The sequence below is a fragment of the Centroberyx gerrardi genome, chromosome 11 (assembly GCF_048128805.1).
Source record: "Centroberyx gerrardi isolate f3 chromosome 11, fCenGer3.hap1.cur.20231027, whole genome shotgun sequence".
NCBI classification, from domain to species: Eukaryota; Metazoa; Chordata; class Actinopteri; order Beryciformes; family Berycidae; genus Centroberyx; species Centroberyx gerrardi.
This window is the reverse complement of record NC_136007.1, coordinates 11,288,221-11,310,189: the sequence shown is the minus strand read 5'-3', so window position 1 is coordinate 11,310,189 and position 21,969 is coordinate 11,288,221. Positions and strand designations below refer to the sequence as shown.

Here is a 21,969-nt window from a genome sequence, read left to right as displayed (position 1 = left end):
TTAAAAAAAACATAAAATCCGATAACGCCTCTATAAACTCACTACTGACCACAACAGAGACACTGGCAAGTCCTTATAGGAATACTATAGGAATACCACAAGAAACAAAAATACCATAAAGTCCGATAAGGCCACTATGAACTCACTATTGAGCACCATAGACACTGTTAGTCCCGATATGGATATTATAGGAATACCATAGCAGATAAAACAAAAATACCATAAAGTCGGATAAGATTACTATAAATCCACTATTGAGAAGCACAGAAGCATTGCAAGTCCCTATAGGAATATTATAGGAACATTATAGTGATTTTTCGTAAGGAGTTCCCGGTACCGGCGTGTCTCTCAGCACGGCTCTCTCCAGCAGCGGTGACATGCGGTGTGTCTCCCTGATCACAGATCCGCCTCAATCTAAAAACAACACAATAGCGCCATCTTGTGTCCGAGTCCCGCACCTACAGGAGGACTAATGGGTCAGACTCCCCCCCCCCCTTAAAATCAGGACAGTAGAACTTAAACCACTTGGAAGCCCACGACCAGTTAAAAAAGAAATGAAGATGAATATTAGATTATATGGTGATATTCATTTGTAAGTGTAGCTTTATTTTGTAATGTGTCTCTGTGATAGGCCGTGTGAAAGAGATCCTGCACCTGTTATAGTGTAGGAATAACCTTGCTGAATATATAACTAAATAGCTATTACTATATTACTACATATATTTTAGTGGTATCATTTTCTTGCAATCATTTCATCACACGTTTTCCTGCTCTGAATTGTCTGACATATTTATAGTAGATTGCTGACTTATTTAATTTTACTGTACTTGTGGTATTTTTTAACAATACTTTGTACCTTGGCTTAAAAACGTTTTATTATCATTATTATTATTTTTATTATTGTTGTTGAGAGAAAAGTATATAGGCTTACAACTGAGACAAAGAAATTTAGACTATGAGGCAATGGAAGAGTGTATTATGGATCGAGTTGACAAGTGTTTGGATCAATAAGTGGACTAAACATGTCACTTAGCCTAATTTCAAATAGCAAAGGACAGATGCAACTCTCTCTAAGTTCATCATAGGTAATTGATGATTATTATATTATTGTATTAAAAATATAAAATGTTTAAATGTTATCCGTGATGAAATGATGTGTGGTGCCCATGAACACACTTAGACTTATAGTAATACATTTTAGAAGGATATAGTATACAAATATCCTCAACACTATATGATACTATATGAATACTGACTGTACAGGGGAAACAGACTCGCATTCATTATGGCCTATACTCATCATAGCCATAAATGAGTATACGTGCACCAACTAGTTAAATTGCCTTTCATTTCTTCTGATTGGCTTTTCTTTCCTCCATTGAGCCACTGTTACTTTCACAGATGCAGCGCGACCCACTTCGTATCCCTTCCCTACATGTGGCCCAGGCTAGTCCCGACTGTAGGTCTGTTCCTGCTTTACATGAATACCTTCCTCTACCTTTCTGCTCATTTGCAACACTCCACCACTTCTTGTTTCATTAGGGTTTCTCCACCATGCACTGATGAACAATTCAAATACGTCCAAACAAGTGCTACACTATATTGCACTATTACGTTTAGACAATTGCATAACATAAATCCAATTACTGAAGAGAGGCAGAGACCAGAGTGGATGGTTCATTTTATTTCTGACATTCAGTTTTTGTAAAATAACCAAGGCAACGCCAGGCATAAATTCCAAAAACCATGGAGCATTTAACAGAATACAACTGGCATTCAGAATCAGGTTTTTACAGAGCAGGTCCTTAATGTGTGTATGTGTGTGAGAGAAAAAATAATCAGAAAACAGAAAAATATGTGAACAGAAAAAAAAAAAAAAAAAAAAAGAAATCTGCAGGGTGTCTCAGTCAGAGCAGCCTTGACCATGACCAGGCCTTCTGGGTAAAATGCAAATCTCAACACATCCGTCAGTCTGTGGCAAGAGTATTGGGACGGTGGTGCCAACTTGGTTCTTTTGCTAAATGCTGAGTAAAAATGCATTTAAGAAGAAATATGTGGCCAATGTGCCGGCTATTGATTCCAATGCTGTATTTGCATACATTTTCAACATATTAGAGTAATTACAGTTGTCACGACCAATCTCACCAATATAAAGTATGGAGCTAAATCAAAATGAGCTACCCAAACTGCAGCTTCTTGCACTGAAACTCAGTAGGATTTTAGCTGTACCGTCTCATAGTACCATCATGCAGTGTAAAATAGATGCATGACCTGGACTACATGCCAGGCTATGAACTATCACACTATCATTACAATAACAGTAAAAGCACAAATATTAGGAAAGTGAGGGTAAGTTGGTTTGTTTCCATAGTGTCACCATTTTACCAGTGAGGTCAATCAAGACCTATAATCAAAAAATGAATTAGATGTAAAACTGATATGTTGTAGATGGGTCAATGGCAAAACATACTATGATTTACAATCTCATTTGCTATTAAAGCTTCTGACAGGAGGAACCACACTGTGAAAGTGATGTGGTATAACCTGAGGAACAGTAGTGGGATGGATAGTGGTTTTGGTTGGCACACTGGCTCATGGACTACAGATCGCGTCAGTGTCGTCCATGTAATTCACATGAAGTCCATCCTCTGGCTGAAATCTCACAGAGATGCAACAGAATGCAAAAGGATGCATTTACAGTTTGCCAGCATATCTCGTTCTCAGATGAACAGGGCATATGGTTAAATATTGAGCTCAGATGACTAATAAGTTTGAAGTTAAACTGTTCCAATGTTATAAACATGTCACAGTTAAAATGGAAAGTGACTGCAACAACTGTAATTTCTCTACCATGGTGTAATGCCTGAGCAAATACATAGGCAGAATCAATAGTTTTCAGTCTTCACTTCTGCCTCAATGCTGCAATGCAACGTTTTTGAGACACACACAGACCAATACATTTGCCAGCGACGATCACCGCCTTGCAGAGCATTTGACAGTTTGTCTTGCAGGTGATTTCTCTGCATGAGACTGTTCAAGTGCTTGACAAGGAAAACCAAATGTGCATGAAGCCTTTCACATCTTTGTAACCATTTCAAACCGTTTTTTTGGACCTAGGTCTATAATCAGGAATGGATCTAATACTCTAATAATAAAATGAGAAGTCCTTCAAGTCCTTAAGTTCACCTTTCAGAAGAACATGTGCAAAATACACCAAACTCTACATTTCATCTCTAAAAAAAAACCAAAATAAAAAACAAAACAAAAAAGAAGTTAAACAGCATTGGTCAGGTTTGATGATCCTACATTGGTCATGTATTCATTCTCAGCCCTGTGGCCAACGCTTACCAATGTCAATAATAAAGTTGTTAATAGTAATAAGAACTTCAGTAATAGTAGTAGTAATACTGCTGAGGGTTAGCTAGTGCGTCTCCTGTCCGTCTGCGCCATGCTGTTCCCACTCCTACCAGTAGAGGGCACCGGAGTGTTCACGCCAGCTTGAGGCTGCGTCATGCAGACTGGAGAAGCAGTAACACTGGCTGGTCTAACAGATCAGGAGGCTTGGTTTCCCAAAAGCTTCCTAGCCCCAAGATTGTCTTTGTTCATAGGCTTGTAAAGTAACAAAGACCATCCAAACACTAGGATGCCTTGGAGAAATCAAGCCCAGATCCTATTTTATATATATCAACACTCCTCCGGTTTAATATAGATGCCATATAGAGCAACATTTATATACATTACACACAAATAGAATGGGCTGTTTCCTCCTATACAAACACACCAGAGGGTATTTGGTTGCTGACAGCCACAGGACAGCTTTGGAGCATTGCTAGTATAAATGACATTAGTGCAAATGCAACCCAAAAAAATAATAAAATAATGGCAGAAAACACATACAATCGGTCGCAAGGTTAGAGAACATTAGGGACAAACAAACAGATGCTGTGGTAACAAACGGTGGCAGCGTGCAAGCCCGAAGCGTGCGTCAAGCCTCAATATGATCAAGTCTTTATGTCAGCCAATCAAATGCTCACAGACTTTCAACACTCCCATCTCCCTGTCCTGTCCCGTCCACTGGGAGCAGGAGCCAACTGAGAGTGTGTGTGTGCATGTGTGCGTTTGTGTGTCTGTGTGAGATGCAGGAAAAAACATACAAATGCAATTTTCTAACGCTTTCCTATCTAACGGCTCGATTTGCTGGTAGTAACATCGCATGGAGTGAAGTGATGGGAGATTGAGCAGCTGGATGAAAATGACGGTCTTAAAAAGAACGGGTGGATTGATGTGATTGGTTTAAAAGGAGCCAGCTGGAGTGACAACAATCTGAACAATCTCTGGGTCCACGGCTAGCTCAGAATAGATTGGTTGTGTGTGTGTGAGCCAGCCAAGCTTGAAAGATGAGTGGGGATGAGACAAGTGCTGTAACCTATACACTGAATGAGGTAAATACAATAACAAAACAAACAAGTTTGGGCTCCTTGGTGGCTCAGTGGGCTAAGGTGCAATGTTGTGGGGTCAAATCCAAACTGTGGCCTCTGTTGCATGTCATCCCCTCTCTCTCTCTCTCTCTCTCTCTCTCTCTTGTTCCCAGTCCATCTACACTGTATGCTGTCCAATAAAGCAGTAATGTCATAAAAACTATCTTTAAAAAAATGTTTCTTTAACAATAATACAAAAGTTTGGCGACTGTGGGACCGCACTAGGACCAGAATTGTTTTTGCTGGGACCAGCCAAACAATTTTGATTCGGATATCATAGCAGTATAGAGAAAGCAGGACACACATGAAATGAACTAGGATTATAGAGTGCTGGATCCATGTGAACCCACTGCAACACCTGACTAGACCAAGCCAGTCTCTGTTTATGATCAGTATTAACTAATACAGATAGTCTCTGTCAATACTCAGTATCAACCAAAGTAGACTATCAATACTGAAAACCAATAATCTTTTTCAAGACTGAGATCTTTGCAGACCTTTTGAAATTATAAGACTTTGTCACTTTTTAAAATGCAACCATCAGTTACCTATACAGTCCATCAGGGGTCAATAAACCACTAACCCCCATCTCATTCCATACCAACCATGGCACGTATATGGAACTATACAGAAAACCCCAAACACCATGAAATGTACAGCAGTGCGAGTGAAGCTGCACAAACAAAGGCAGGACAGGAGCAACCATCACATGAAATGTCTGGGAGTGAAATGAGGCGGACTTGAGATTTTGGAAATGTAACTACATGCCTGAATGTCAACGTAAAAATGTAGGAAATAGGAATACTCAGCGAAGTGATTCTTCAGTTTTTTTTCAGGATTTCACATTATTTGGACATAGAACTCCCAGTTATGTCTAAGGAGAGATTACCGCTTTCCTGTTTCCTGATCACACCCCTGGAAATTGTATGAGTTTCATTCCAAAACAAGAATATCCAACACATGGAAAAAGTTATGCCTACTCTGATGAAATCATTGCTGGCATGAAAGTAAAACTCATCATGGAAACACATTTAAGTTACAAGCTGTTCCAAGACAATTGCCTACAAAATGGCAACATTTTTTGAAGATGGAGTCATCTGTATTTTTCTAAATACTGAGAGATGAATTTCTGGTAAGAGGTTTTGTTTTTTTCCTCAAAATGGATATGGAGTGTTTTGTCTGATCTAAATGCAAAGATGATGGGATAGCCAATGGCAGCAGGCTGGACAAGTAGAATATAGGAAGCAGAATATTGGCCAATGGAGCATATAGACTAACTGTGTGTTCATACGTGCATGCATGTATGTGTGTGTGTTATGATGGGGCTCAGAGGGAGCATGGGGAAGGAGACTGTCCCTTAGCAGGGAGAGCGGGTGGGTCAGGCTGCAGTGATGGACCAATAGCCTGGTTGCATGAATCCTGGCTGTCCAATAGGGACCCGGGGTTGAGCTGAGGGGCGGGCTCAGGGTCAGCAGAGCCCCTCCCTGCCTGGGCCGGTGGCTGTGAGACCGACTGAGGAGAAATGGAGGGAGGGGGAGAGTGTGAGAGAGAGGGTAAGGGAGAGGGAGGAGAGGGGGGCGTGTCCAGGATGTCAGGGGAAGAGGAGGAAGACGAGGAGGGAGGGACTGGTAGAGGCTTTGCTGTGATATCAGTCTGGCTCTCCAGAGAATCAGATGGGAGGGGAGGAGGAGGGGCAGGAGAGGAGGAAGGGGATGATGAAGATGATGGAGGGCAGCCAGAGCTGACTGTGGTCTTGACCGAGTTCTGAGGAGCCGAGGGCACACTGGAGGAGGAAGAGGAAGAGGAGGAGGAGGAGGAGGAAGAGGTCTCCCCAGCTGACGAGGCAGGTCCGTTTGCTCCCTTCTCCTCTCCTGCTCCTCCCTCCCTCTTATCATCTGGAAAAGCAGAGTCTTTCTCCTCCCCACTGGCTGAGGGTTCTCCCTGCCCCGCCGGGCTCTGATTGGCTGCAGGGGTGTCTTGGGCGGGACCACCGGTGGCTGGTGATTGGCTCTTGAGTTGCGAGTGACAGAGGGGGCACGTCTCCTGGACGTAAAGCCATTTCTTCAGACAGCCAGCGTGGAAGAAATGACTGCATGGGGTGATCACTGCATTCTTCATGTCCTGGAGGGAACGAGCACGGACACACACACACACACATGTTGTTATATTAACCGCCATCAACCTTATCCCTTATTACTGCAAACCTCACATCATCCTAGCATTAATTTGAACCCTAAAATTAACCATTTTATTAATTAGGTCTAGAAAATGGCTGCCACAAGTGATCACACACACACAAGACAGAGGCTGGCCAATTATGCAAAGCATGAACACACATTAACTCCTACATGCGCACACACACCGCCAGTCCCTACCTGGTAGCAGATAGCGCAGATGTCGTTGTACTGTTCCAGCTGTGTTTTGCTAGCGGTGGGCAGGCTTTTGATCTTGTTGACAGCGTCTCTCCTCAGCAGGAAGCTCTGCCAGCCCAGCTGGGCTCTGAGCCAGACGTTATAGTAGGAATGGACCAGGATGATGGTGCTGCCCATCACGCTCCACTCCCCGAACACTGTCTCCGACACTCCGTAGCACACCACACACACCGCAACCTGGCACAGGAGGAAATTGGTTGCAGTGAGGTATTGATGCTCTACTGTATATGAACTGTGCCACTGTCATATGCTGCCCTCTTGGTCCTGCTCCCTCTGGATTTATTGTGCTATCCTACATAGTTTCTTAATTAACACTTATTGTGTCACAAATTGATTCATACTAGTGCAGTGCCCGTTTGCCCCGCTGCTGCACAGAGCGCTGTTCGCTTGTTCATGCAAAGTTTATTAATATTGAACGTGTCGCGTGTCCAAATTGCACCAAATCTGACTGCACGCCCTTGGGTCCCCAGCAATACACCCACCAAGTGTGAAGTAGATGGGACGAACGGTTCTCGAGATATGCAAAGGACACACACACACACACACACACACACATACAGACAGAGATTTCTTCTGAACAGCTTCAATTAAAAATTACAAAAATCAACCAAGCAAACAGCCAATTACTCAATTAGTTCCTGACCAAGACTTAGTGTGTGTTTGTGTTTGCACTTACCAGAAACTCCAGCAAGCGGTAGGTACCGTTGACACAGTAAATAACCTCATCCATGTTCTCCACTGGAGCCTTTCGAAACTCCTCCACCATGAAGAGAACGTAGATCAGCAGGGTGCCGAGGACCTGGAGGGAGACGGAGGGGAGGAGTCCAGTTTTTGGGGATTTTGATTCAATTTGTTACAACTCATATATATATATATATATATATATATTGCCCAGAGGGTATTGCCCTCTGGGCAATACCCTCTGTATTGCCCAGAGGGTGATACAAGAAATGTTCTTGAAAGACACTTTTTGTACAATGTCCTATGTGCTCCTCTATCTTCATGTGCGAGTGTGTGCATGAGAGCTGGTATTGTCTGCAGGTGTGTGTCTGTGTGTATTTTTGAGCTGTTGTGTGTGTGTGCCTGTGTGTCTGTGTATGAGCTGTTGCCTGCAGTGAAGATGGAGGAGATGATGTTTATGAGTGTGTGTGTGTGTGTGTGTGTGTGTGTGTGTGTGTGTGTTACCTGCAGCGAGGTGAGGATGGAGGAGGAGATGATGATGAGGAGCCAGAAGTCCATGTGGAAGAACTGACAGATCATATAGGCCATGTAGGCTGGGAAGACCAGCAGGAACAGACACAAAGACACCGCTCGAAAGTGCTTCCACAGACTCCTACAGGACACAGAGAGGAGGGCGGATGAAAAGAGAAGGTTCAACTTCATCTGTCCCGATGTGGACAATTTGGTATTTTAATTTACTTCACAGCAGGGGTTAAAAACTACAGATTCTGTACATCATCATCTCAGGGTGCCTTTGAGATTTTGCAAGCTACAGCTACCTAACTAAAAACAATTTCAAAACACATTGTAAAAGGCAAAAGTAAACCTGTCCCCCCCCACAAATGATGCAAACCCCCTCTGGGCCAATCATAAACAAACATGTCACCTTGTTTTGACCTGGAATTGTATCGCCTCCCGTAGGCTAATCAGTTTAACTTTTAAAATACCGGAACACAGCAGAGAGATACATAATTTCCCTAAGCTTCGTCCAAATCCAATCAGTGGTGTCTGAGATATTAAGTGTGACGGACAGACAGAAGAATGAATACAGATAGAGACCAATCCAATGTCATACTTTATTAATCCCCGCAGGGAAACTCTCTCTCTGCTTATCCCCTTCCACAGGGTTGTCAGAGGGCAGAGTCAGCTACAGACAGTCTCCAAAATTAACTTTTTTGGCTCCCTTGCCGAGGGCTGGTACACTAAAACCAATTTATCTGCCGTGAAAACTCACCGGCCAAAACAATGAATATACATTTTAAAAATATGTTACCCTTCCTGTTTTCAATGCTATTTCTTGTACAGAATCAGATACTGTGTGATAATTTAAAACGTGTTCACTCACATACCATGGATCATGTTTGTAATTCGTCATAAAGTGCAACTATCCAGGCTGAAACATGTTGAAAAGTCTGCAGAAATTTAGATGCTATCGCTTTGTGTAGGGCCAGCCTTACTGGCAACCAATCAAGAGGCTGTTTGATACAGAGCCAATGATTTCCTTTGATTTGATTTGCTCACAGTGATCAGCAGAAAACAAGCAAAGACCAAAGACCAAGGCATTTAAATGTTGTCATCTCAAAAAGTTACGAGCCAGTGTAGTGGGTGACCCTTATTGATTGATGTGTTAATTTCAGACCCTGGCTACAGACCAGCACCCTTGGAGCTGGTGTATATTCAGTTTCCTGCTCAAGAACACTTCAGCGGGGCGGATGCTTGACGACACGGGGGCTTGAACCCAGCTCATGAAGGATGGTTTCTCTAACCACTCAAATTTCATTCTGTGCCTTAGCTACAACATGAGAAAGTGTGAGAGAGCCAAAAAAAAAAAAAAAAAAGTATTCTCCCTTAGAGACCAATAATTACTTGGTCAAAAAAAACAAGATATGCAGAAGAAAAAATTCCAAAGTCCAATCCCTGGAGTGTGTGTGTCTGGTTATGAACACTCTCCCTCGCTCTCTTACTTGTCTCTGGAGGCGCCCAGGGCCAGGACGATGGGGTCTGCTATCTCTAGCATGGACTGCAGAATGGAAGCGACAACAATGAAGAGGATGATGGAGAGGAGGAAGGCTCGGTGTATGACCTGCAGCTCGATGAGGCCAGTCTGGACAGCGAGGATCAGCAAGGTGATGCCTTCCGTCATTCCCCTGGACACAGACACAGGACACACACACACAAAGTGATTAAATGTATGGACACATACCAACACACACTCTTCATTGCACTGACTTGACTGGTGCATGGTGTTGACATTCATAGTGAACACAAACACACACAGACACACACTGACTGACCGGTGCATGGTGTTGTCGTTCATAAAGGCCCTGTAGCCTTGCAGGTAGAACTTGCAGAGTGTGAGAACTCCCAGAGCGATGAAGGAGACGGTGAAAACCAGACCCAGCAGGGAGTAGGGAGTACTACAGCATTCTGCAATACTGAGGGAGGGAGGAAACGGAGGCAAGGGAGGAGAAAGTAGGGGAGAGGAGAAGAAAGGAGAATGGGGGTAAAGAAGATGGGAGGAGAGATTAGTTACATAAAGGACAAACAAAACGCCAAAAGTTTCCTGTCTCGTTTATCCCCACCTCACCCTCCCGCAGTCCCATCCCACAAAAGATAACTGCTCTAATCTTTAACACTTCCTGGTGCAAAAAAACGACAGCAGACTCTCAGCGTGTTGAATTATGTCTGGTACTAAAGTAAGAGTAACTCTACCTACCCTACCTTCTCCGGCTCTGGCCTTCCCCTCTCCTGTAGCCATCAAATCTCACTTCGTCCCATGATGCAGATGACAGCGAGTCTTACCCATACTTCCCCACAAAAAAACAGTAGCTGCATGTGTAATGAAACTGAGATGACTTCAAAGTTCATCTCCTGCCATATGGATTGTTGGTAAAGCAGTGGATGGTATGGCAGCTCTGCAACCACTGCTAGCACCATCATGGAGGTCCATTGGAGAATTGGCTGTGTCAAAATAATGGCTAAATATATAACAAGCAGGCTACAGTAAGAGAGACATCTGAAAAAGATAGTTGTTTAGCCTTTACAGCCACAGTACGTAAGTTTGAAGGACAACAGGAAGACTCGCAATTAGCCCCCCTCTCCCTTCAATATTGATGAATCTGGATGCCATGTTTTCATTTAAAAAATTAAATTAATCAAGTACTTCCAAGGCAATCCATCCATTTTCAAAAACTTTTAAGGACTTGTTTTATTTTTTCCAAATCCACAAACTTTCAAGGATTTTCAAGGCCCGTGGGTTAGGGTTGAACCCTGCCATCCTCGGGTTCAAGCTGTGACGGGGGCATGTGAAAAGAGAATTTCCCTATAGGAATCAATAAGGTATCACATCGACTTAATTTATAAATCACGCTTGATGATCTCTTGTACTCTTATGATCTGCTCTCCCTTTCCCTGTACCTACCCGATTGTCCCATGGTCCTATCCCCTAAAAGGTTTCTGTTAGATTTAATCTACTGAATGAGAAAGTTTCTCTCTGGGGCTTAAATAGGTATACATTTTCTCCTCTCTTGCTTCCCCTCCCTTGCATCTACCTGACCGTCCTATTGACCCATCCCCTACAAAACAGTCTGACTCATGGTGCTGAGATCCTACCTGGTAAGAAAGAGGAAAAGAAGCCTCTCCCTTGAGGTAGGCTGGTCTCTGGTGCTGAAGTAGGAGTAGATCTGCAGAGCGAACAGCAGCAGCCAGAAACACATGAAGAGCACCGGAAGAACCAGCTGGTTCCACAGTGACATGCCCAAAGCTAGCAGACCGTACACCTCCACCACCTGGGGGATAGAGATACACAGAGATAGAGAGATAGGGGAGAGAGGAACAGAGAAAGAATGACATTACTCAGGGATGTGAACCAAGAATGGGAAGAGTGTCCAGCACAAAAGAGCTAGTATTCAAGATAACCGAGTCACCTACGCTCAAAACTGGTATGTCAACCAAAAAACTAAAAATCAAAAGACTTAAAAGTCTGCACTCATGGGATATTTTTACAAATTTTAATGAATCAATTAGGGGAAAAGACTAGACAGTCCAAAAGAGCTAAAAACCTGCAACAAAATCTGAAAACAGCTCGGCATATCAATAATTCATGTAATCTGAAGTCTACACTGTGCAGATCACAGCAACAACACAGCCAATTACCTGAGCCATTTCCCTATGGGTGGTTTTGGCCAGATTCAGGTTGTACTGAAAGAACCTGCTGCTGCAGTAACTACCATGATGTTAAGCTGTATCGGTCTAAATAACTAGCCTATTACCTGAGCCAGCTCCCTGTAGGCGGTCTTGGCCAGGTTGTACGGCACCAGCAGGTTAGAAGCCAGGAAGTAGATGACCTCCAGGCCTGTGAAGATCATGGAGAACTTGTTGATGAAGACGATGGTCTCCAGTGGGACCAGACACAGCCTGGCCACCAGAGGGAGTAGGTGAGCAGAGAAAAGCCAGATCCTCTTGGTCTGCATCACGCAGGAGCATAGCGTACACACCACCAGCTGACCTGCAAGGAGACGCGCATAGGGAGGGACACACACACACAAACACAATATGTTACCATTATGGTTTTGATTGATGTATTGTGTTTGTTTAGCTAGAGCTCAACTGAAAGGGCTGATTGCTCCTCCACTGAGATTATCAATACCTGCCCCAAACTGGCACCAATCAGTTTATGTTGGCTCGAAAAGACCCACAAAAATCCCAAAGTAACAAAAAACGTTTAGAGGCCACAAAACACACATCACCAGGTAAGGTGACTCTCTTTTCCACTTCATTAAAAAAAAAAAAAAAAAAAGCGTACTCTTGTAAGACTAATTCCATGTTAAGTCGTCTTACTCCCCTCCCTCTCTCTGGAGCAGTGTATCTTTGTCACTGTAACCAGGCTATTTTCGCTTTCTCAGGCTTTCACTGTGCAGTGAAACCAGCACTAGACATGGCCTATTTATAGCACAGGAGACTCCCTCTCTACTCTCCAGTAAGATGAAACCAGGTCCTATAGACCAGACAGATAGCGCCTCGTAACATTTTCCATTTCAAAATTTCATGCCTTTTCCAGACCTTAAATTCTAGTCTGGATTTGAAGATATTAGTTGGTGTTCACTTCGATTTACACCAAAGGTGGCTGAGCAATATGTCTTTAAACAGGGCCACTTTTCCATATAGCTGAAGAATATAATTCAGAGCAACTATTTTTCTGATACTGTTAAGCCACTGAAGGAGAAATTCTCTTTTCGATTGCCCCCCTCCACAGGGAGGCCAGAGCACAGACCAGCTACAGATCAGCTACATACCAGCGCCCCTGGAGCTGGTAGGGATTCAGTCTCTTGCTCAAGGGCACTTCAGCAGGGTGGATGCTTGCTGTCACAGGGGCTCGAACCCGGGCCTTCCAGATAAAAAACGGTGTCTCTACTCACTAATGCCTCCCTACTTCCAATGACAGTGGATCTACAGCTACTTTTGTGCAAAACCCCATAGAATTAATTAAAGCAATCGGTATTCGCTGATATCAGCTTTAAAAAGCAATATAATATAAATATAAAAATAATATCAGATCGATACGCTCTGATATTATTGCCTGTATTTCCAATATTTGGCCGACTGTGGAATTGGCATTTTTGTGACCTTTTTTCCAGGAGTATGACACTTAATACTGTCAAATTAGCAAAAGAATAAAACGAACATGGTCTTTGTTTAAAAACCAATTATCTTAAGAAAGGCATGCCTAAAAAGCTTAACCTGTTTTGCACCTGCATTTGTACTAGGATTCTTGCAAAAATGCATACTGGTATCGGCCAATATAGGTGGGAAAATATCAGATATCAGTATCGGCCTCAGAACACTATATCGGTGCATCCCTAACCCAATTCATTTTCCATACTTTTCTAGACTTTCCAGATGTGTGGGGAACCATGAAGGAGGACGGAATAAGAGAGGGAGTTTCCAATGTTCCATGAGATAAAAAAAAAAAAAAGGGGCTCTTGAACTTTATGCTCCTGTCTGTGTTTGTGTTTGTGCACCGTGCATTCATGCCTGTTGATGCATGCGTGTGTGTCTTCATGCATTCATGTGTAATGGTATACCTATGAGTGCAGTGGTGAATCTGTTCATGGAGAGAGGTTCCAGGTAGACGGGTCCTTCAAAGCCAGACTCCAGTTCACTGCGGACATAATCCCTGACAAAGAGAGGTCAAAAAAAGAGCTCAACTTACAGGGAAATACATTATGTTTTAATGTACAGTATACCTCCAAGCTAACTTTCTACATAGGTCCTCGCCTAAAATAGCATCAGACATCAGATCCTGTGTACTGGTAAATATCTTAAGAGAGATACATGATACCATAAAGCGCTTGCTCACTGGAAGCTGCCGATGCCCTTTGGTTTCAATGAGGAATTCTGGCAATGCTAACAAGCATTGAATGAAAATGTTAATGTTACCCTTTAAGTCTGTGAAAACAGTATGGACACCTGGTGCCATAAACGGCAGAGAAAATTTCTCCATCTATTACACCAAAGGCTGGGACAAAATACAGTTTAGATTCATTTTGGCTGATATGCCCTCTATTAGTCTACATCAAATATGAGCACAAATTGTGTGCGTGTCTGTGTGTGTGTGTGAGTCTGTGTACAGATGAGTGAAAAAGAGAAGTTACATTTGTTATTGTGTATTGGGGCTGCACACTAGGGTCAAAATATATTATTTTACAGGTGCAATATGACCTTTAAGCCTGTAATTAAGGGCACTGTAATTTTTAAGTCTATCTTAAAGCCCAAAAAGGACAAATAGGATAAACATCCAAGCTAGGTCTTTATGTAGGTGCTCACCCTAGTTTAATAGAACAAGGGGTAGTTGCATCACATCCTGTTTACTGGTAAATATGAATATATGCAATTGTATGTGTGTGTGTACCTGGAGACCTGGTGACCAGCGAACAGCAGCAGGGCCGTGAGGACGTACAGATAGAGTTTAACAAGGTGCTGACGAGGCAGGGTCAAGAGCACCAAGCTCAGGATGTAACCTGCAAGGCGTGCACACACACACACACACACAGAGGAAAAAAGCCATCAGCAAAAACACCATGAAGAGGAAAGTATGTGTGTGTGTGTGTGTGTGTGTGTGTATTATATATACAGCTCTCATACTTCCCGTTTGTGGACCACACCATATCCTCAATGACTCAAGAGACATTGGTGTATGTGTATGTGTGTGTGACAGATGTTTCTTATGTAATTGCAGGGAGCTATTTTTGACAGTCAATCGAACAGACAGTCTCGCTGCTGCCAACAGGCTTATCGTACCCTACAGTCAACTAACCAAAGCCTTATCTAACTGTGGGGAAGTGTGATCGAAAAAGAAAAACCTAAAAACATTGCAAGAATTAGAGGCTACCTTCCTTTTCGGTCTTACCGCCTCTCTCCCCCTCCTTTTGTCTGTCTCTTTCTCTCTCAGCAGACATCAGTCCACCCACAGCGCTCATCAGCACATACCCAGCCTGTTGGCTCATTCACCAACTACAGCCAAGTTTGACAGGACACACACACACACACACACACACACACACACACACACACACACACACACACACACACACACACACACACACACACACACACACACACACAACACAACATTGTGCTTGTCTGTCTTCTTTTAGCCAGCTCTAAGCAGAGCCCGACCATGTAACTTTGCTGTGTCATCTCTGCCCTCACATCACTGTCACTGTCTTTCTGTGCGTCTATCTCAATGGAAATTTGTCTGTCTTGCTGCACCTTTGTCTGGCTAGCTTTCTGTAGAACTGCCTAGTCTAGTTTTATGTCTTTATGATTGCCTCGGTGGCTATCTGACTGTTTGTATGTGTGCTTGTGCTGTTTTCTGATTTCAGAAAATGTCAAATTATTATTTATAGTATTACCCAACTTTGATGGTGTGGATCTTTGACAAGGTTTACAATGCAGCAACCAAAATAGTAGCATGTGCTGCTGTGCTGAGTGTGTACCTCTCACTGTGCAACCTAACTTACATGATGATAAGCTCTATTTTAACCACACGATCAACCACCCCTAGTTGAAAAAAGCGAACTCTGAAAATCTGGTTTCAGAATTGCAGCACATGGGTTTGAGACAGGGAAGAGAGTCAGTCGCAGATGAAGCTATAGTCCTTGTTAACATGAAGGGAACCTGTTAAAATTGGTGCAGCTGAGATAGACAGACATACTATAAACTGGCCCATTCTGATCAACAACAACAACAACATACTAACCAATCAACATGCAAGTGAAAATGATCTATCACAAAACTGGAAATATCCCAGTAACATTTCAATCCAGGGGGCCAGGAAGGGGATGTGTTTTTGAAGCCAAGTTTCAACACAGCAGGGGAATGTTGCAGTTGTGGCCAGACCCAACACACACCAATGCAAATCTAATGCTGTTAAAAGTACAAATTAAGGCCCATTCACATCTAGAATGATACATATAAAGATAACTGTAACTATTAAAAGATTTAAATAGTTCTAAGTAAATAGAACGTCTGTGCTCCCACTACAACGATAACTATGAAAACATTCAAAATGATGTACATTCAAATCGATGTACTATAACAATGTATTGTTATAGTTTCTAGTTATCTTTATAGTTATCGTTCTAGTGTGAATGGGCCTTTAGTGAGATAATCGCCTCATTACTTCTACCAAGGAGGTTATGTTTTCGCTCTTTAGTTTGTCTGTCTGTCTGTAAGCAGGATAGCTCAAAAACTTATGAACAGATTTCCATGAAATTTGATGAACAGATAATTCTTGAGACATGGTTGATTTGATTTTGGTGGTGATCTGGATTTGGGAATTCTGCCATTAGACGATTAGCATTTTTTAGCCATAAATACGAAACTGACAGATAGAGACTTGACTCCAAATCCTAAGGGTATGTTTACAGGGTCAATAAATCAATGTAACTCAAAATTTAAGTGCTAGCAATGATGTCTTTGGGTGTAACAGCAAGTTGGAAAATTGTTCAGCGTTGGTGGAGGTTTGCACTCTCTAAGTGCCTTCTGGTTTGTTATTTTTATGTTTCAGTATTCCAACTAAATATTCTCATATTAAAACATTACTTCTGTTTGGCAGAGCAAACTGCACGCTTGACACTAGTGACACAGTAATTCTCATTGGAGGAGCTGACTCACACAGCCAAAATGCCACCAATGAGGCAGGAGCTGACCACAGTAGAACAGCTGCAGGTACACAGAAGTCGTGAGGAAAACTGGCTTCAAGATGTGCTGTAGGAATGAACAGCGGCTGCATCCATTTCCTCCGTTTTACCACTGGGTATATCAGAGGGGTTTCAACACACTTCGCTTTTCGGCCTGGCCTAACAATCCCTCTTGACTGTCCTGAAATATAACTCACTATAAAGGCACGGCCTCTCATGGCTTATTGCCGTTACAACCGTGTGTAAGCATTTTTAAACTGACCAAGAGAAAGTGCCAAGAATTGATTATCTCTGAATGAGAAAACAAATTTCATGCAAATCCAACCAAGAGAGGCCAAATCGGGGGTTGACCTACTGATAAAAACAACGGACAGGGCACTTTGACTAATTTACTAGCCGGACTACAATACTGCCACCTGAACACCAGCCCTATACACCCTGATACCACAACTGACAACACTGATATGCCAATGGCTGAAGCTCTGTGTCTATGCATTACAATATTAACCTATGTAGTGCAGGAAGAGCAAAGCAATTGAGGTGGAACATAGTGTGTGTATGTTTTACAATAATCCTACAAGGGTACAGGCAGGGTATTTTTACTGTAACAGGTTTTGTGTATGTGTGTGTGTTTGATGAGTGTGCGTGGGTGTGATTGTTTGTCATCACACTAACACTCACCTACGTAGTGCAGGTAGAGTGCCAAGTATTTGTACTGGAACAGGGGGTTGTTGGAGAGGCTGGAGCGCTGGATCTTCTGGAAGAAGGAGCTGACGTCCCAGCGGTACAGGACGTCCAGCAGCATGATGCTGGGGACACGGAGACCCACATTGAGTACCGCCTCCACGCGGTCCTTCACTGCCATGGCCTCAGCTTAACCTCTGACCAACCGGCAGGCAGAACTGACCACTAAGATGGGGAGTTTACAGTGGGCGCGCTGGGGAGAGAGAGACAGAAAGAGAGAGGGAGAGAGGAAGGAGGTAGAGGATGAAGGAATAAAAAGATGTGGAGGAGACAGGAGGGAGTTACAGGAGGTGAGAGGAAGGAAGTGAGGAAAAAGAGAGGTAGGAAAGGAGATAAGAAAGGAACCAATAGGAAAGGAGAGAAAAGGGAAAGGGGAGGGTGAATGAGAGAGACAGGAAGGTAAAGGGGGAGAGATTGAGGGAGTGAAGAAGGAAGCAGGACAGATAAGCACACAAAGAAAGAAAATACAATCATTTCACATCAAAGAGGACCACAAACACCAAACTAGCTTTATCATCAATGGGCCATAGTAATGAGTGAATGTTGAACTCAACGACCATTAACTTCTACTAGCCAAAGCATTTTTTTTTCTATAAATAGAATCCCACTGTGCCTGGTATAGATAAACTACCCAGTTATAGCCAACGTTTTCCAGCATTTGACAGGTGGGTGGTGTTAATTTCTCACACAATTGTGATGCATAGAATTTAATAAACCTATTCATATTATAAGTTCAAGCTAAACAAATGTTTAGGTTTACTGGTCAAATCACCTAAATTGAGAATGACACTATAATTTATACAAAATGATGACAATTTAGCAAAAACTTTGAACAGTAAAATCACTGGTGGATACATTTTGCCATTGTTTCTGTGGCGATACCAAGAGAGCCAAAGCGTACAGACACATTTCCGTTTCATTTGTGTTGGGCTAAAAAAAACTAATATCCCATCATTAATATTAACAATATAGCACTTTTTGAGACAGTGTTATAAAGTGTTTTACAAACAATATATAAAAGCCAATAAACAAAAATTGCCAGACACCACAGAAGAACAAAACAGACTAATACACTGCTAATAATATGCACAGATGTGTTTTAAGAAGTGATGTAAAAGATGACACTGACTCCCTGAGTCAGTGTCTCTAATGTCTCAAACTAAACTTGACTGGAGAAAAGTCAGCATGTTCTCCCCTTAAGCTGCCGACACCAATCCAGTCATATCAGATCAGAGGTTTTTCAAAATGCAATACAAGGGTTCTTCAGTCTGGGACTTGGTATGACAAGGTGGTGCTGAACCTCCAGTCATGATATTTCATGTTATTCCCATTGAACTGATCACCTGCAGACTGGCTAATGGAAATTTGACATGACGCTGCAACAAATTCACAAAGTGGTCCCTCCCCACTTCCCCAATGTTTTTGTTTTGAGTGTGTTTGGGGGGATAGGTGGCGGGTGGGGAGGGGGGGGTGCTGTGACACAAAAACTCTGGTTACTACTGCCAGACACAGCCCATTTTGTTTGTTGACAATCTGTACCTCTCTCTATGTCTGTCATGTTCCTCTCTGCTGCTTATACAGGGATGCAGGAAATGTGTTCCCGGGAAAATAACTACTCTGGAATAGTTTTTGAATTGCTGAGATTCCAAAGCCATACCGCATGGCAGTTACAGTAGGTCTGGCCAAGAGCACCATTACATACACTGAGGCCTGCTAGCACAAGAAGTGGCTACATTTCCATCTGCTTACGACTTACATTCACTATCATTCAATTACCCATCTCATTCTGGACTGATGTACATGCAAATTATTCTAGGACATTTGTTTTGCAACACACTGACCAACTATGTGTAGAGCTTAACTTAAGTCTTAAGCAAATAAGCAACTGTGAAAACATGTTTGGTGATAACACTCTCAGGTGTTTTATGCAGGTGTGACTCAACTTCAGGCTTGACCAAGCATGTTTACATATCTGCTTCCTCGGTTTCACACAGTTATATTCATATGCATAATGGTTCCGCCATTTCGTAACGTTTATATATTTATTTTTTTTAACAGTTTTACAACACTGTGTTTATACATACATATAGCAAATGTGTTTATACATACTATACATATAGGCTAGACCTATTTATATCTACATATATACCAAATATTTCATATTTAGCAATCCATATTTAAGTAAGCAACTGAGACTGTCTGTAAGTAACGCCTGTAATTAAATACATAAATGTTAATCCATCTTTCCTATACTTGCCACTTTTACAATCTAGGCCTACTTAATGTGTTGAAATTGTATGCAACATGTTTACATAACCCCACAATTGTTTAGATTCTATTATATTGATTTTATTGTTGCATTACTTTATTCTTTCTACTATTTTTACTGCTTATTTTTATATTTGAGTTGTATGTTTATATTCTATTTCCTCTCCCCTGTTGAATCATATTTGGCCACTTTTGCTGCTGCAAGACTTAATTTCCCCACGGGGATCAATAAAGTTTCATCTTATCTTATGCAGCCAAATAACCTATTAATAGAACAAATTTCTTCTACTTTTTTTCAAGCAAACTGGCTTAATGTAACAACCTGGTTCTAATCCAATTTGAACTTTAAAATGATAGTGGTTTTCTCAAGCACATAAATAGTTACTTCAATGCAACACTCAGACTATTGTTTCAGTCGGGTCAGGTATGTGATCCAGTTGCAGCTCGCATGTAAACATAGTCAGTGACAGCTAAACCTCCTCTCTGTCCTCTTGTTTACAGACTGAAAGACGCTCTAATAAATCAATCAACAGGGCTCTCACCAAACAACAGCGGGCCTGCTGTAAATTTACAGTACCAAAAGAAAGTGAAAAAGTTCACTTTTATCAACAGGGAGAAAACCCTGACTCCCAAAACAAAAACACAAAACCAGTGGCTGCTACAGTAATTTAGGGATATTTACAACCCTGCAATTCAGAGACTGCTACAGGTCATTTCACAGGTCCCGTTTAAAGTCTGTGTCATGAGAAAATCGCACTTTGAAAATAAAACAGGTTGAAACCATTTCAGTTTGCTCAACACGTGCTATCTCACAGCAAAACAAAGGTGCTGTTTTGAGACAGGATTTTAACTTACGCAACTGCAGTGACGGTTTAACACAACACATCACTTTGGTTTCCAACCTCTTTGTAATTCCCGAAAGTCTCTCCGGGGTTGCCAACAGCAGCCCTTTCCATCCCTTGCTATCCCTGCAGCCCGGGACAGGATCCTGACAACTTACATAACTCTGGATTCACCGCGACCAGCGGTGGCCAAAGAGAGATCACTTCGCAAAATTCGACCTTATATAACACGCCATCTACCACCATATTTCATATGGTGTAATCCACTAATAGCTACAATAGATCCTATGATTAGATTTAGCCTAACTGGATGGATTCATACCATGGGCGCTGAAGTGAGACACCGGCACTAACGTTAGGATGGATGAGTGCTGCATCGATTGTAGCACGCCATGAACTCTAGTAACCCCACCGTCTCGACGACAGAAAAAACTATCCGCTCGCTGCGCCGCAAGACTGCAACACTTAGCTTGCTGGACTGGCTTGCACACTACGTTGTAAATACAGGATACAACAAAGCATAAGAGCAATGTCGATTCTCCTATGCTACAAGTTTACAGAAGTGACACAAATATAACCACGCTCGTGCTGTGTCGAGATGATGAGCTGCATCGAGCAGGCAGCAGGCACAGTGCCAGCAATTCAAGCTAGTTAGCTAGCTTTGCTATTGGCTAACCACCAGCTAGCCAGTGTCAACAGTCAAGCTATACACAACGGGAAATAAATAATAGAACACTTAAAACTACATATTGACTCTACAATTGTACACGCTACCTATCGACACAATACAAGATAACATAAAGTGGTTGACGATTAACATTAACTTGTTCCTCTTAGCTAGAAAGTCCATCCGTAGACTGGGATAGCCCGACTGGTTTAGCCTAGCTAGCAAGCCGACTAGTAGACATCCTAAGCTAGCCAGGCGCAGGCTATCTGCGTCCAGGCAAGGCAAATGAAAAAACAGAGAACCTACATTTGAAGGACGATGTTCACGACGTGTAAAACAGTTTCAGGATGCTTTTCGGGTCGGATATCAACCATTTTAACTCGGCGCCGCCCGAGTTAACGGTCCTATCGATGGAACCTCCTCAGAGGATGCGGCCCGTCCGCTCATCTCACCTAGCAGCCATTACCATGTAGTACTGAGGAGGAGGATGCACTGGGCATGCGCAGTATGTCTGTCCCATTAAATCCTGTGGCCCCATACTTGTTTTATGGAGACTGGAAATGTTGGCTAGTCTCCAGTGCTCTTTCTGTCATCTTTGTTTTTGGACTTCAATCT

At 42.5% G+C, this 21,969-nt stretch overlaps 1 protein-coding gene across 1 annotated transcript; it reads right to left on the bottom strand.

The window, feature by feature from the left end:
- Positions 1–1,669: 1,669 nt before the first annotated feature.
- LOC139917152 (RING finger protein 145-like) lies at positions 1,670–21,774 on the bottom strand. Its single transcript, XM_071906224.2, has 12 exons — positions 21,661–21,774; positions 17,515–17,770; positions 14,541–14,649; positions 13,714–13,805; positions 11,902–12,137; positions 11,243–11,418; positions 9,925–10,065; positions 9,595–9,777; positions 8,096–8,243; positions 7,587–7,709; positions 6,854–7,087; positions 1,670–6,599 (listed from the first exon to the last, which is right to left on the bottom strand). The coding sequence occupies exons 2-12, from the start codon at positions 17,696–17,698 to the stop codon at positions 5,805–5,807; spliced, it is 2,421 nt and encodes an 806-aa protein (XP_071762325.1). The 5' UTR covers positions 17,699–17,770; positions 21,661–21,774; the 3' UTR covers positions 1,670–5,804.
- Positions 21,775–21,969: the final 195 nt, after the last annotated feature.

Bases quoted from the DNA above. Each gene is read 5' to 3' on its own strand.
- LOC139917152 (XM_071906224.2), bottom strand. From the start codon at position 17,698: ATGGCAGTGAAGGACCGCGTGGAGGCGGTACTCAATGTGGGTCTCCGT. The intron at 10,066-11,242 runs GTAGGATCTCAG...TCCCTCCCTCAG, and splicing joins CTTTTCCTCTTTCTTACCAG to TATTGCAGAATGCTGTAGTA. The intron at 7,088-7,586 runs GTAAGTGCAAAC...CTCCTGTGCCAG, and splicing joins ACCGCTTGCTGGAGTTTCTG to GTTGCGGTGTGTGTGGTGTG.